The sequence below is a fragment of the Carlito syrichta genome, unplaced genomic scaffold (genome assembly GCF_000164805.1).
Source record: "Carlito syrichta isolate Samal-C Ts95f unplaced genomic scaffold, Tarsius_syrichta-2.0.1 Scaffold317703, whole genome shotgun sequence".
NCBI lineage: Eukaryota > Metazoa > Chordata > Mammalia > Primates > Tarsiidae > Carlito > Carlito syrichta.
In genome coordinates, this window is record NW_007261799.1 from 214,548 (window position 1) to 229,613 (window position 15,066).

The window sequence follows — 15,066 nt, forward strand, 5'->3', positions numbered from 1 at the left end:
CGAGGCTGCGGTGGCCGGGAGCGGCCACTGCACTCCAGTCTGGGCGACTGAGTGAGACTCCAACTCAAAAAAAAAAAGAAAGAAAGATCTGTCCCAGCAGTAGCTGCAATAATGAGAGGAGTCCCGATGGTTGCCTAAAGCGTAACAGAGGAGGTAGGTCCTCAAACAGTTTGTGGTGGGGCAAATTCACTTTCTTAAATCTCACTTTCAGAATTTCTTCTATATTGCCTTATGCCTTAAATTCCTTTATATTTTAAATATAATGATCACAAAGTTGGTCATTTTAAGTTCCCATCCAAAAAAATTGTGTGTAGTGTGAAATGAAATGAATTTATCACTGCCAAATTCCCTGGCAGTCGTTTGTCTGTGACTTGTCAGAGGCTAAGTGGAGAGATATGTGTGTGGAGAGAGAGGTGATGCGTGGAAAAGAGAGTTAGGGGCTTGAAGAGGAAATTATTCTTGATGTTCATCAAGTATGTGGCAATTGCTACCTTTTTGGTTTCCACTCAGCAGTGAAACACTTGGTCAGGTCAGGTGTCTGGATCATAAAGCTTAAAGAGCTCTGATTCTTCTGCCTGAGCAGATCTTTGGGGAAGCTGCCTGCCAAGCCAGGCTTAGCAGACAAGAGTTGTTCATCCGATACATTTGGAATTTAGGTTCATTATTTGACTCAACACGAACAAGATTTTCTCAGGAATACTAACACCTTCTTCTTCAAAAGGACAGGAGATTCAGTCAAGTACCAGATAAAGTAATTCAAAATGCTACATGAATTGGGTCAGTGGAGGACAAAAAAATAAGAAGCCATTACTTTGTCCAATTCTCAATGGACATGTTAGCCACTTGGACATGTTACTTAATCTTCCATTATATTTTTCAATGAGTATTCTAATTGTAAACAATCTGAAGTATGTATGTGGTCATACTTCTCAAAAAGTTTCCCAAAGAGATTGAATCGCAGTGCACTGTGTCTTGATTCTCTGTGTTCCCTCATTCTGTGAAAGGGGAAAAGTGAACTTTTCCTCAACAGGTTGTTTGAATGAGAGCCCAAGAGTTTCGAGGCCTGTGCAGCATGCTTTTAATTTCTATCCGTTCCCAATTCCTTTGACCCTATTAGAATTTGAATCTGACTATGTGTTCTTTTCAAAGACACCAGTAGAAATGATAATGTTCATTGATTTGACTGAACCTCTGATAGTAATCAGTTCTGGGGGGAAAAAGGACAATTCTGATTATATCACAAAAAAGAATTCTTCAGAAAAGAATTACAAAATTAACTCATGATTTATGCTTCTTAAATGAGGAATAAAACAGGTTACTGTATGTTTTGTTCCAAAGCATGCTGAAGTAAAAAGAAATGTCAGGTTTTATGCTGTTTTATGAGTTTTGGGGTTTTATGTTTGCTTTCTCCTCCCACTAAATAACTTCAGAGAAAAGCCCACAGTCATTTTCCATTTAATTCTCCACCCACTATTTGCACCACCTGCCCCAGCCTCCCTAGCCCCCCATACCTAGTAGAATGCTTATTAATCAAGGTCACCCACAGTCCACTTGTTTGCCAAATCCAGGGTGGGCACTGCTATTCATTCCTCCTCCGTGGCTTCTTCACGCTGTCTCTCCTAGTCTGCTCTGATCTTTTGTACCATCATTCCACAGTCTCTTTATGGAATTATTCCTGATCATCCCTCCTTTCCCTTATTTGTTTGTGACCCTGATCTTCACTTTTTATATTTTAAAAAATTCTTCCTAAACTCCTCCATGATGGTCTAATTCACATTTTGGGCCTCATCCATCACTGTTATAATATCCCCCAACTGTATCCCTGGACTCCATCTTGAATGTGAGACTCCAATCTCCAGTTGTTTACTTTATATTCCTACCTATGGAATCCTAGGCTACTCAGCCTTCGTATATTCAAACCCAGGTTTATCCTACATTTCCCAAGGCCCATTTTCCCTAAATTCCTCTAAATTAGCCAGTATGCCACAATACAACCAGTTACTCATGCTTATCTGGTGTCCATTTTTCGCTTTTCTCAGGAGCTGTTTTCCAGGGTGTGCTGCTGTCAGCTGGCTTCTGACTTAGTTGGCCAATGTGAAGTCCTCATATAAGATAGGTGAGAGGAGAGGAAAGGAAAAGTCAGGGTATCTCTCTCTCTCTCTCTCTCTCTCTCTCTCTCTCTCACACACACACACACACACACACACACACCTCCACACCCCACCAGACAGTGCCTAGAATGTTTTTTTCCTTGGTTGGTCCCTGTATGAAACTCTCTGTCTTTATCCCTCAAATCTAACCATTCTCTCCCCTCCATCTGCACTACTAATGACTTACATCTAATCTTCATCATTCCTCTCCTACATTTAGGTCCCATAATTTACATCTCCTCATCCAATCCACTCTCTATATTGTTACAGAATGAGCTTTCTAATATGATCATCAGACATTGCTCTCCCGTTTAAACTAAAGCTGATCCCCATCTCCTAAGGAACAGTAGCTGTAAGAAGCTCCTTGAGGGTAGATTGCTATGCCTTGGAGCACGTGGTCATGCAATTTGGCAACAAATAATTAGCCCAAGGATGTGAAGTTACCTGATCTGAAGTTATCTGACCTAAAGGCCATGAGAAGGCACATGAGGTATCCTGGCTAGAGAACTGTTTACTGTGACCACCAATCTTGCAAAGAAACTCATCAGCCTGATTAGTTCCCTTGGCAATTTTGAATGAAAGACAGAGATCCAGTAGAGTGGAGCAGAAGCTGAAAGAAACAGGGTAAATATGTTATGAAAACCCTGAACCAACAGAAGCAATGGTACACTGAGAGTTAGTAGCAGTAGATGAGCAGCCAAAGAAGTAGCCCTTATAAGCTCAATGGAAAGAAATAGCAGTACCAGAATCTAGAATCAAGAAGAGGACACTGCTAGGGGTGTTTCTGGAACATGGAAGTAGTTGTGAGTTGAACAGAGAGCAGTGACTACCTGCTGAAGTAATTCCTGTACTTCCTGTTTTCTCCATGTATCCTTAGATGAACCCCATCCAAAACAATGCATATCTTTTCCTCACAAGCTAATTCCACTTCTCTTCCTTATGTGTTTCACAAAATTGCATACTCCTGACTCACCTGAGCCACTTGTAAAGTGACTTTTTTTCCACTCTAGACTTATAGTGTGCAAAGTCCTCCATGATCTCACCTCTTTTCTCCAGCACCATCTAAGTCAGACTTGTTCTTTCCCCCAAAAATGATGAGCTCTTTGTGACAGAACTAGCACCTTTCTCTCAAAGCAACAATATAAACACAGGGGACTAATCTCAACAGCCTGTAGGCCGGGCTCAGTTATTCAAGCCTGTAATTCCAGCACTTTGGGAGGCTAAGGCCAGTGGATTGCCTGAGCCCGCGCTTTCGAAACCAGTCCAGGAAACTTGGCAAGACTTCGTTTCTACAATAAATAAAAAATTATCCAGTCATTGTAGCGCGTACCTGTAGTTCCAGCTACTTGGAAGGCTGAGGCGGAAGGATCGTGAGAGCCCAGCAGGTCGACACAGTGGTGGCCGTGAGTGTGCCACTGCACTCCAGCCTGGGGAACAGAGTGGAGTTCTGAGTGAGAATCCAACTCAGAAAAAAAAAAAAAACCCGCCTGTAACCCAGCTTCTGCTCTGGGTCCTCATGACTCTGTGCTGCTCCATGTGCCTAAAGGATTCAGTATCCTCAGAGGACTGGTTCCAGGACCCTCATATATGCACAAATCCATGGATACACAAGTTCAGCATAAGTATTCTTATGCCTTACAATTTAATTAAGGTATCAATAAAGACTTCTTTGACACGACATCCCTCTCCTTCATTGATCCTCAGAAGACAGATAAGAGTCTCATCTCTGCTCTTCTGACATTCGTACAAACTTACTATTGTTTTAGAATCTTACCTTTCTTTCTCATTAGACTAAACAACTATAAAACTATGATTCTAACCAGTTATTTCTTGTGTTATCCTGCTTAGGGTATGTGGAAGGTGTGCAAGAAATGAATACATTCATTGTTGGAAAGCATGTTCAATTTCTGGAAGACCTCAGAGAGAAATATGGTATAGTAGAAATAAATCTGGAGCCAAGCTTGGGATCAGGCTTAGAAGCATCTCAACTACTCTGTGTCTGATTCTCCACACCTGTTAATGTGGTTGGATGATCAAGGGTTCAGCCAGTAACCTCGGTGGTCCTTGGCATTTCAAGACTAGAATTTGCTCCCACTCACATCCCCTCCCCAACCCACCCACAATTGTAAAGCTGCAAGCTTCCTTTGTAGCATTATGAATCTGGGGACAGTCATTGCTTGGCCCTCAGGGGACTGGCTCCAAGACTCCCACATACACCCAAATCTACGCATACACAAGTCCAGCACTTGGTGCTGCAGAACCCGAACCTATGTATACAAAAGTTGACCCTCTCTATATAAGCAGGTTGCACATCCCAGGAATACTTATTTCCATCCACAGTTGGTCAGAAAAAAAACCCATGTATAAGTGGACACACAGTTAAAATCTGTGTTGTTCAAGGGTCAACCGTATGGAGTTCATGCCAAGGCTCCAATCACAGAATCTATTCCTACATAATCAAGGTAGGCTTTAAGATGTAGATAACACAGGTCATGTCATTCTGAAGCCAGATTCACATAAGGTTTTTATTTAAAATATATAAAACTATGTTCAATAATCAGTAAAGGAAGCTTGGAGAGTCAAAATTCTTCAGGCTACCATGTTCAAACAAATGTTTATGATCTAATATTTAGAATTCAAAGACAAGAGAGGACAGTATGTAAAATTGATTTTATTTGACATATATGTATATCAAATATAAAATTAGTTTAACTAACAGATCTAGTTAGTTGGCTAAAACTCTAAATAGATCATATAAAACAAAGATTGGCAACCCTTTTTTATATGTGTCTCCTCTATAACAAAAGACTTTTACCATTGCCATAACTTGATATTGCTGGAAAACATTTCTGACATTTGACATTAACAGCACAAAATAGAAAATGGAAAAATAAGAACTATATCTATGCTCTGGGGGAAAAAAATTAAACAACAAATTGATATTTATTTGTCCTTAGAAACAAACCTAGCAGAACAAAGATCAGAAATATCCAAATACACATAGTCATCAAATTAAATTATTTTGCAATTACCAACTTACTGGCAGGAAAGAAAGGTGCATGACTCTTCCCTCACATCCCACTAAGAGTTAATGATGAGTCACATAAAATGATTTTGCTACAGTCTGATAACTCCTCCTTTACATGTTTGCTCTCCATCCTCACTGTTATAGACTCTTATTTTAGAGACTGGAACTTTAGCTAGTCTCATAATAGGTTTTTGTCCAGTCTTGCTCTATGCCCCCATCCTTCCTCTATACTTTTGTGTGTTACCTTTCTGAACCCCAAATCTCCATTGTCTGTTCCAAAGTCTGGACTTCTTGATCTACACAAGACTTGCACCACTTGACCATTGCTTTCCTTTTCTGGCATCTTTATTCATCACACTTACCCTGCTCTTGCACCTGAACCACTTGCGTTTGCCTGAATGCCCCGTGCGGTTTCATGCTTTCAAGTCAACAAGCAGTAGAGTACTTTACAGCTATGTGCCAGTTATGCCATAGGCAGTTTTCATGCATTTGCCTATGCTGTTCCCAATGTGTAGAATGCCCTGCCCAAAATCTATCTCCTGGAATATATCGACCCATCTTTCAAGTCTCAGCATACGATTCGTATAATCTGTTAAAACCAACCACTTCTCTTTCCGTGACTTTCATCAGCTCTGTTCAGATGTCAGTCATGGAAAGTCTTAAAATTTTTAGCTATGTCTATTGGACCATAAACCTTGAGGAAAAGGTCCATGCCTTATTCATCATTTCATCCCTAACACCTGCCTGGTGCCTGACACTTGCATGAATTCATCTCAGCCCCCAGCTAGTCCTATTCCACCTTCATTTATGGCAAAAAACAAAATCAGCAATGAAAAACATCATCAGACACTACTTGATTATCATTTCACAAGTCAGAATAGAAATAAAAAACTATAATGGACTTGCAGAATCATAAGGATAAATCTAAACTAATGAAACCCAGAGAAATTTGAGAACTGCCTCAAGTTAGGAGACACACTAACGGCTAGGGGTTTCTTTCATAACTGCTATCGAGAAGATATGCTGCTCTTTCCACCTTGTTAAGCATCTAATCAAACTGAGTACAACAAAACTAAGATCCTCCTTTTCTGCCGAGAAGTTCAACAATTCAAGTTTGTGAGACATTTAATAAATAAAAACTCCCTTCCAATTTCCTCTTCCGTAAGCAGTTGGACACATCAGTGACAAGATCACTTCTCGCTATTTCCCAGCTTAATGCTAACATTGCCTCCTGCAAATCAACGTCTGTCACCCTTATGGCAGACTTAAATGCTGCTTCCCCTATATTCCCATAGCACTATATATTCTCTATTAAAGCTAGTTTAAAAAGTGATAATATTAATTCTAGAACGTGAAATTGCAACAAGTCAGTGCCTGGCATATAAGGAGTACTCAAGTGAAGGATGACTTGAATCTTGCTTCAATGAAGTGAGTCAAGACTAATTATGTTAATTACTCTTAAGAACTTCCTTGGCATTTAATGTTAATCTTTGAACACAGATTTAGTTTCAGTGGTTTAGTTTTAGTGATCTGTGCTGCCTACAAAACTAAAGTTTGTCCAAAAAAGTGTTAATTATTTGAGGTCACTATATTTTTAAGAAATGAGTTTATTTAAACTATTGCTACAGGTAAGTAAAAACTACTAACACAATGATTCTCTGAGTGGTTGCTTTTATGAATACATAAGATAATTTTAAGTGGTTGGAATAGGTCCACAGAACTGTGATGTTGCCAACTAATGTTTTAATTATTTAAAAGTTTTAAATAAGCAAACACTTAAGTTCAATAATTAAACACAAAGTTTAATTATTATTAAACTCCAACTGAATTTGTTGTAGGCAAATGGGTGGTGATAAAACAGCTAATCTGAAATCTGCTCTTGAAATTTGTTATGATTGGGTCACTGATTGACCCCACCCTCCCCATATCACTCACAACATGATTCACTATTTTGCGATTCTTGATAGTTAAAAAAACAATTTTAATATTGAAATTCAAGTCTAACTTGCGGCTTCATTTTTACAATTTGGTAATTCTGCAAAGATATTTGAATACTAGTTTAACACTGGTACATCTCAAGTCTGATTTTGTAACAGCCTCAGCAAAATCAATTTACATAACTAACAATACTAAAACACTTAAAAATTATTTCAAACAGTAATTTCCTTTGGTCCTACTTGTTTGGGCTTCATAACTGCTGTAGCATCCTTCTTTTGAGGACATAAACAATATTTAGAAATGAAATGGAGAAAAATTACTAGAAAACAAATTGAGAGCTTTAAAAAATTTCACCACACATTAGTAAGCTGGATGGGTTAAAATATAACCCATTCAATGACATATATGCAAGTTAATACCACAAATTCAAGGATATAAGAAAATAGATTAGACTTGCTTTTACATTCACCTCTACAGATGCTATTAATAACCACACTAGTATAATAAAAAGCAATCAAGAACAATCAATGTGTCTCTCAGTATGTGTGTATGTGGATATCTGCATATTTGACATATGCACACACAAAATACCCAAATTACTTCAATCCTAGATCCATTTACCTCTGAGTGATTTAGATTAATCACAGTGGCATATAAAGGGGAAAAAAATCAATTTTGGGCTTCCTAGTAAGTAAAACCAAATCAAATTGCTCAAGTGATGCTATAGTAGCTGTTTTTACAGAAAAACATCAATTTCTATACTTTCTGGTTACATACTTTATCATTAAACCTTAACTTTACCAACATTGCTTTCAAGTAATGAAAATATTATTGACTTATTCAGAATTATATATACTACATGAAAAAAACAAATCGTGAGCTTTTGTTTTTTGAACAATCATCAAACATGTTTTCATCTGAATGAAGAAAATTCTTTCAGTTTAATATTAATATATGTTTTTCAGTGAAACAAGAAATAAATTTACAATAAAATTAGTTCATTTTATAAGTCTTTTAATCTTCAAATTCAGCCTAACAGAACAACAATGATTACAAGAGGAAAAAAAATAACACAATAAATCTCCTGTGGCCATCATCTCAGGGACTGGTTCTCTTGTATGGCTGAATTCTATCACAAGCTGTCATGTTTCCAAAATTTGGATGGTGCTTTAAAGTGGAACTGCCTGAGAAGATTCAGAAAGCCTTTGTTCTTGGGCTTACACAGTAAGCACTCTGCATGATTCGTAATCAAATTTTCATCCAGAACACACTGTTACAGGTCACATTTTTCCCACAATGCTTATACTGATTGGTACTCTATAAATATAAACATATTTACATACAAAATACACACACGGACATGGGGGTATGAAGTTAGCCAGCCATCCATAGGAAAAATGGAATAAAAATTGCTGGAAGAGTAGTATATGACACCAAGCCCATACAGACTATAGACGCCAATCCCAAGACAGCTGAAGCAAGAACACTTCTCTGATCACGAATAATTATCTTCACATTCTCACAAAACTGGAAAATAAAATTTAAGAATATTAGGAAAGATGACTAAACTCAATAAAAATCAAATATACCAAATAGTTAAAGTAGTATCCATTTTCTTGATTCTGTATCCTATACTAGCTGAAATGACCCTTTAGGCAATCGGATTAATAATGACAGTTGTCTTGTAAATACAGCATTTAAAGAAAATGAAAAAAACAACATTAACCTGCTTATCAATAACAGTAGCATATTCTAAAAATGAGCAAAGAGATTTCTAATCTTGAGCAAAATGAGTAGAATTTGGCCCATTAAAGTTAGATTCAATTCCTCTAATTCACCATTCTAAAATTTGATGATACCAATGATAATTTTTTTATAAGTCTCAAAATCTAAAGGAATAGAAAGTCTAATTTTGTTGACAAATGCTATTCCCCAACCCCCCTTCTGGGAATATACCTGGAGGAGCTCAAACCATTCTACAAAAAAAGATACCTGCACATGCATATTTATTGCAGCACTATTCACAACAGTAAAATCAAGGAACCAACTGTGCTGCCCATTGAAAGTGGACTGGTTAAGATGTGGTATATATACACCAGTGGAATATTATGCAGTCATAAAGAAGGACAAAATTATGGAATTCGCAACAACTTGAATGGATTTGAAGTCTTATCATACTCAGTGATCTATCACAGAAACAAAGAACTGAGTACCACATGTTCTCACTCATAAGTGGATACTGAACACTTATAAAGGGGAATTGTCAGTAGCGGGACACTGCCAGGGGAGGGTGGGGGCACATAGCATCAATAAGGGTATCTGATCCTAATCCAGGCAAAGTGAGGTTCAGTGGGAGGCCTAAAATGTCCCTGTACCTAAACCACTTATGTACACAATCCTGACTTGCACCCCACAGACTTAAAAAAAATCTGATTCCCTAAGTAAATGAAATGCACCATCATTTATGGAACACATTAACTGGTTGCCGAAAATAAAGACAAATTAAATGTGGTCCCAGACCCTGAATAATGCATTATTTTAATATGTGTAATTTTTTCCTTAGAAAAACAATTTTACTTAAAAGTGATGGCCTGTGTTTGAGTCCTGGCTTGACCTCTTATTGGCTCTGTGACCTCAAGTAAGTCACTTATAACCTGTCCAGACTACCCTCTTCTCCTCCTTCATGGGAACACTGAAATTGTTCTGAAGATCAAACGAGATGTCTTATACAAAGTAGTCTGTATTGTTCTATCCACTGTATACAATAAGATATTATGCTTATTATTACTGTAATATCTGTTGATGATTATCTCTACCATATTGCTATCAGTGCCAGAATTTAGCAATTAATTGCCAGTTCTATATGAGATTTGCTATTCATACTAATTTTAAACTCTTTCTGACATGGCATTGTATGTGCTTTTAGGGCTATCTACAGTGACTTACATAGTACTGAACAGCAAAGCTTCCAAATTCTTAATAGAATGAACAAATTCAATATATTTTAACACACCATCTAGACAGTATGGTTGTCTCTATTCATACTTTTACACAAGTGTGAATGAAAGTATCTTTTATCTAAACAAGTGTGAAATAGTCTGTTATCCAGATGTTGATCTGTTTATCTGTCAAATATGATTTGTCTCTTTTTACTAAACTAGCAAGACATTGAGTAGCAAGTACACATCTTAAAGTGGTGAGGACCAAATTGAATGAAGTCTTCAGGACAGTGAGAAAAGGAGTTAGGCAAATAATGGAAAATATATAGTTAAGTAAATAAGTATGTGGCAAATATAGTTATGCTTGTTTTATCTTTTGCCCAAAAATTTATAATTAAGGCAGATAGAATTATTATGGACTCTCCCACAAAAGCAGAGTTTCTCAAGGAGCGTCTCATCTAATGTCCTGTTCCTATTCGCTTGGCCAGCAACCCATGAGGCATCCTTAGTCATTCTCAACGGTAGGAAATTTCTAGAAGTTGTCAGGAAATCTTTAGGAACATTTTTGTGAGCACACAATCTTCAGAAAATATAAAGGGTATTTTCAATCATTTTTGGCAATGAAAAAACAATATTGACAAAGTTTTTTTTTTTTTTTTGAGTTGGAGTCTTACTTTGTCACCCAGGCTGGAGGGCAGTGGCACGCTCCTGGCCACCGCAGCCTCGGCCTGCTGGGCTAATTTTTTTTTTTAATAGTAGAAAATTGTAGCCGGGCTCGGTGACTCAGCCTGTAATCCCAGCACTCTGGGAGGCTGAGGCAAGTGGATTGCCTGAGCCCGTGACTTCAAGACCTGCCTGGGCAACTTGGCGAGACCTCATCTCTACAATAAATCAAAAAATTAGCCGGGCCTGGTAGCACGCGCCTGTAGTTCCAGCTACTTGGAAAGCTAATGCGGAAGGATCGCCGCAGCCCAGGAGGTCGAGGCTGCGGTGGCCAGGAGAGGCCACTGCACTCCAGTCTGGGTGACAGCGTGAGACTCCAACCCAAAAAAAGAAAAAAAGAAAAAGAAAAAGAAAAGAAAAGAAAATTGTAAGGAATGTTAATAGGAATTTATAGTTTACAAAATACTAATTGTCAACAGCAATATAAAAATCCCATAATTTTATGATATCTAAACTTATTAAAAAATGAGTATACTACAAAGAAGTAAGTGTTCTTTTCCAGTTCACTTTCAAACGGATTGCAGTGTTTTCCTGAGGGAAAGCGTTCTTGAGAGTTTTCTAAACTCAAATTTAAGAGACAACTTTGCAACTCCCATGTTAAGTTCATAATAGTTGTACATATGAAGAACTCAGCAACCAGACCCCAAATCAAATAATCTGTTATGTTTCTGAAAGGTAGAAACCAGTTCTCCTTCAGTATTAATGACCTACTTCTCTCAGGGCATGTTCAAAAACAGTTCTTAGAATTAGGAAATTTGGGATGAGGATTCTTTTTTTCCCGGGAAATCTACTCTGTGGCCAAATTGTTTGTTAGACCATTCAAAGTGAAGACAAAAACTCAGTTTCACAAGAGGTGCTATGCAGCAACAGCAATTAAAACACTTCTGTATTTCTGTAAAACCTGACAAAGTGACAAAGATGAAAAACTACTCCAACTAGTTATTTATGCAGATTAAATATTTTACTACCTTAAAAGAGCACTTGTGCTGTTTTTCTGTAGAAATACATAATACAGTACTATATGTGTTCCATGAAAGGGTAACTCCTAATTACTAGACAGAAATACTGTTTTTCCTTAGAGAAATGATTTGCTTGGTTCCTAAGTAAATCTGACGTGTTTCCTTTTGTACACTTTTGGAGCCAGTGTTTGTAAATGTGGTGAAGTTCATTTCTAAACAGGCCTAGACTGGAGCTGTGATTCTTAAATCATTGCACAGTGCTCTAACTGTATTTTTATTTTACTTGGAAAATAATTCCTAGATTGAGTCTGTTGTGGCTCTACGGAATCTACAAGGAGTTTCATATACCCCTGTATAAAAGCAGAAGACTTTCATGCTCTGACTCAGAGGAGAAAGATTTTCCCAAATGGGTCAAAAATTAATCAAGATGTAGAGCAATTAAAAACTGGCTACATGAAAAAAAAAATGAACTCAGATTCTTCTGGCCCCAAAAATATCTAAACATGAAGAGTAGAACCAAAGTTCATTATGTGATTATCCAGGTTTCCATTATGAAGAGCAAACATTAACAAGTGCAGTGAAGACTGAGAAAGTTTCCAGTTGCAAAGGAAGTTGCCAGCTTAAAATGTTAACTGTCTTTAAAAGATAAGAGACTTTAAAAAGAAATAAAAATCCATTTTCCTCCCTTTGGACTTGTGGTTCCTTTAATAATCTTAAATTGAATACTTCTTTTTTAAGTGCTCATAAAGAAATTACCTTCCAACATTTAACAACTCTTCTGGAAAATCAATTGTTTCGATCTCTGGAGAACCCAGAAACTTATCTACTCTACCTTTAGGACTAATGGGCAAAGGATGCTTAACAATGAGGAAGCCTAAAGGTCGATTAAAGCCAACCCAGAAAGAATTCAGAATATCAAGGAAAAGACCCCTCTGAAGCACAGACACAATAAGGGATCTACCAGGGAGGTCCTCTTACTGAGAACTTTGATAGTTTATATTAAGCAAAGAAAATATACACTATGCAGCTTGCAGAGGGAGAAAAGTGCATGCTTCCTGACTTTAAAGGCACACAACTTAAATTTATTACATATAAATTCTAGACATCTTCCTTGCAAGTGAAATATTGGGAAAAGGTGCAGACGTGACAAATTTCTTGCGATACCCACCGCCCCTCCCCTCCCCCGCCCGCCGCCACTTGTCCTTTGTCATTTGAACTACATTGTGGGTGGACACCCTGATTAATTCTGCAGCAGTAAGTGGGGCTGTCTGGGAGCTCCGGAAGCGCTCCTGCACTTCCACACCCCCTCACTGCGCATCTCGAGATATCCTGCGAGGCCCATCTCCATGCCCGTATTTACTTTGCCTCCCTCAGAAACATCACAGCTTTCCTTACTGGACCCCGAACTCTTGAGGATGGTGTGGAAGTGGTGGGGGAGGTGTCCAGGAAGAAGATCCTCGCTCCGGGGGAAGAGAAGAAAAAGGTCGGGGGTGGGAGGGGGCATCCCCGCCGAGCCCAGCTCCCCTGTGAGTCATACGTCGTACCTTATCCGACTGCGGGCTGATCGCGGTGCCGTATCTGCAGTAGGTCACGAAGTGCTCGCAGTTGTTCCACAGCAGGCTGTAGGGGGTCGTGCCCACCAGCCTCTCAGCCCTCCGCGCTACCTCCTCGTTGAGCAGCGCCTTCTTCTTGAGGGACTCGTCCAGGTGATTGACCAGGATGTCGGCTCCGTAGGCGAAGTCCTCCACTGTGTCCACGCGGATGCTGGCCACTCGGACGATGACGCCCAGGATGAGACGCTTGTTGGAGACCACCTTCTGCATGCGCCTCTTGTCTTCGGTCAGGGCCACCAGGATGTCGGGCATCATGTGGGCGACACGGTTGTCGCCCAGGTAGATGCCATAGTGGGTCAGGTGGGTCCGGGGCACCTCCAGCACATCGCCTCGGAGGAAAGAGTTCATCTTCTGAAAAGCGTTCCTCCCTTTGTCTTCGCCCCGGGCGCCGGAACTGAAGAGTTTCAAGTTGGAGATGAGAAGCAACTTCTCCAGCACCAAGAACGCCATCTCCAGCATTGGGTTCTTCATCCTGTAGGGAAGACCAGAGTCTCGGAGGGCTGTCGCCGCAGCGCACCGGCCCGGCCCGGCAGGGCGAGCTCGCCGGACCGGGGTGCTGAGCGGCTCTCACCTGCCGGCCAGGTGAGGGACGGCGCGCGAGAGAAAAGAAGTTAAGGGAGAAAAGCCTGAGGTTTGGCTGGCTCAGCCAAACCGCAGTTGTGAATGAGGGAAGGACCGCGGGAACAGCAGGGCCAGTGCGGCAAGGTAAGAGAGCGGACCCGGAGCGGTGCCGGGGCGCAGAGTCGCGCGCGGTGCTCGGGGCGCCACCTCCGCCGCGGCCTTTTATGGCCGTCGAGGGGGCGGAGCCGAGCGCCGTCACAGACCCGGAATGCGCACTGATTGGGCGCTGGCGGCGAGCCCGCTCTCGAGGGGCGGGGGCGGGACTGCGGTCGCTTTGGAACAGGGCTGGCCGACTTTGACCTCTGGTTCCCCACTTCGGTCCCTTCACGTGCGGGTTCCCCCCTTGCCAGGAGAAGCAATCACTTGCGCTCTTGAAGCGGCGAGTTAGGGCAGTAGAGACCAAAAGTCCCGCACCTATCAGAACCAGGGCGCGTTCCGGGCACCTCGAAGTCGCTTTTGGAGGAAAGTCCTCACGGGCAAAATTTCTGAGCCGGCCTCCCTCCCTCTAAAGGATGGCGGTGCGGAGACCGCCACTGGGAAAGACGTTGCGTTTGTTTTGCAAGTGTGCGCACCTCAACAGTCTGCGGATTCTTTCCTAACGGACCTCCCGCTTGTTTAAATGCCTGGAATCTCAGTGTCCCCCGGCAGGCCCCTCCGGCGAGGCCCCTCCGCGCCGCGGGCACCGGCGGCCGTTGAGCGCGCGTCGTCCGACAGTCAGCCTGGAAAACGGCGAGGCCCCAACGTCTGCCAGAGGGGCAGGATTCGGGTCCAGTTTATTCCTCCTGCTTCAGCGTCCCATGGACCCAGCTTCGATTCACCCACCGAAACTTATCTCCTCCTCCAACTCGTGTTTTGAGAAGTGTAACCTCCGGGAGGTGGCCGAGGAAGACAAAGCGCTTGGCTGAGGCTCGGGGCTCCTTGCCCCCGGGCCTGCCGCCTGGCCCCAGCTCACCCTCCAAGGTGGTCCGGGGCAGCGGCAGGCGGAGTAGTCGCTGCGGCGGCGGCCGCGCCAGGCCCGACACGCGGTGTCCTCACCCCGCGTCGGGCTCCGTGTTCGTGCATTATGCAAATGCCAAGACTCCGCGGACAAAGGCC

At 41.2% G+C, this 15,066-nt stretch overlaps 1 protein-coding gene across 1 annotated transcript; it reads right to left on the reverse strand.

Moving 5' to 3' along the window:
* Nucleotides 1-8,237: 8,237 nt before the first annotated feature.
* Nucleotides 8,238-13,822, reverse strand: LRAT (lecithin retinol acyltransferase (phosphatidylcholine--retinol O-acyltransferase)). Its single transcript, XM_008074792.1, has 2 exons — nucleotides 13,282-13,822; nucleotides 8,238-8,643 (listed from the first exon to the last, which is right to left on the reverse strand). Exons 1-2 carry the CDS (start codon nucleotides 13,819-13,821, stop codon nucleotides 8,491-8,493), a joined length of 693 nt encoding a protein of 230 aa, XP_008072983.1. The 5' UTR covers nucleotide 13,822; the 3' UTR covers nucleotides 8,238-8,490.
* Between the last annotated feature and the right edge of the window lie 1,244 nt (nucleotides 13,823-15,066).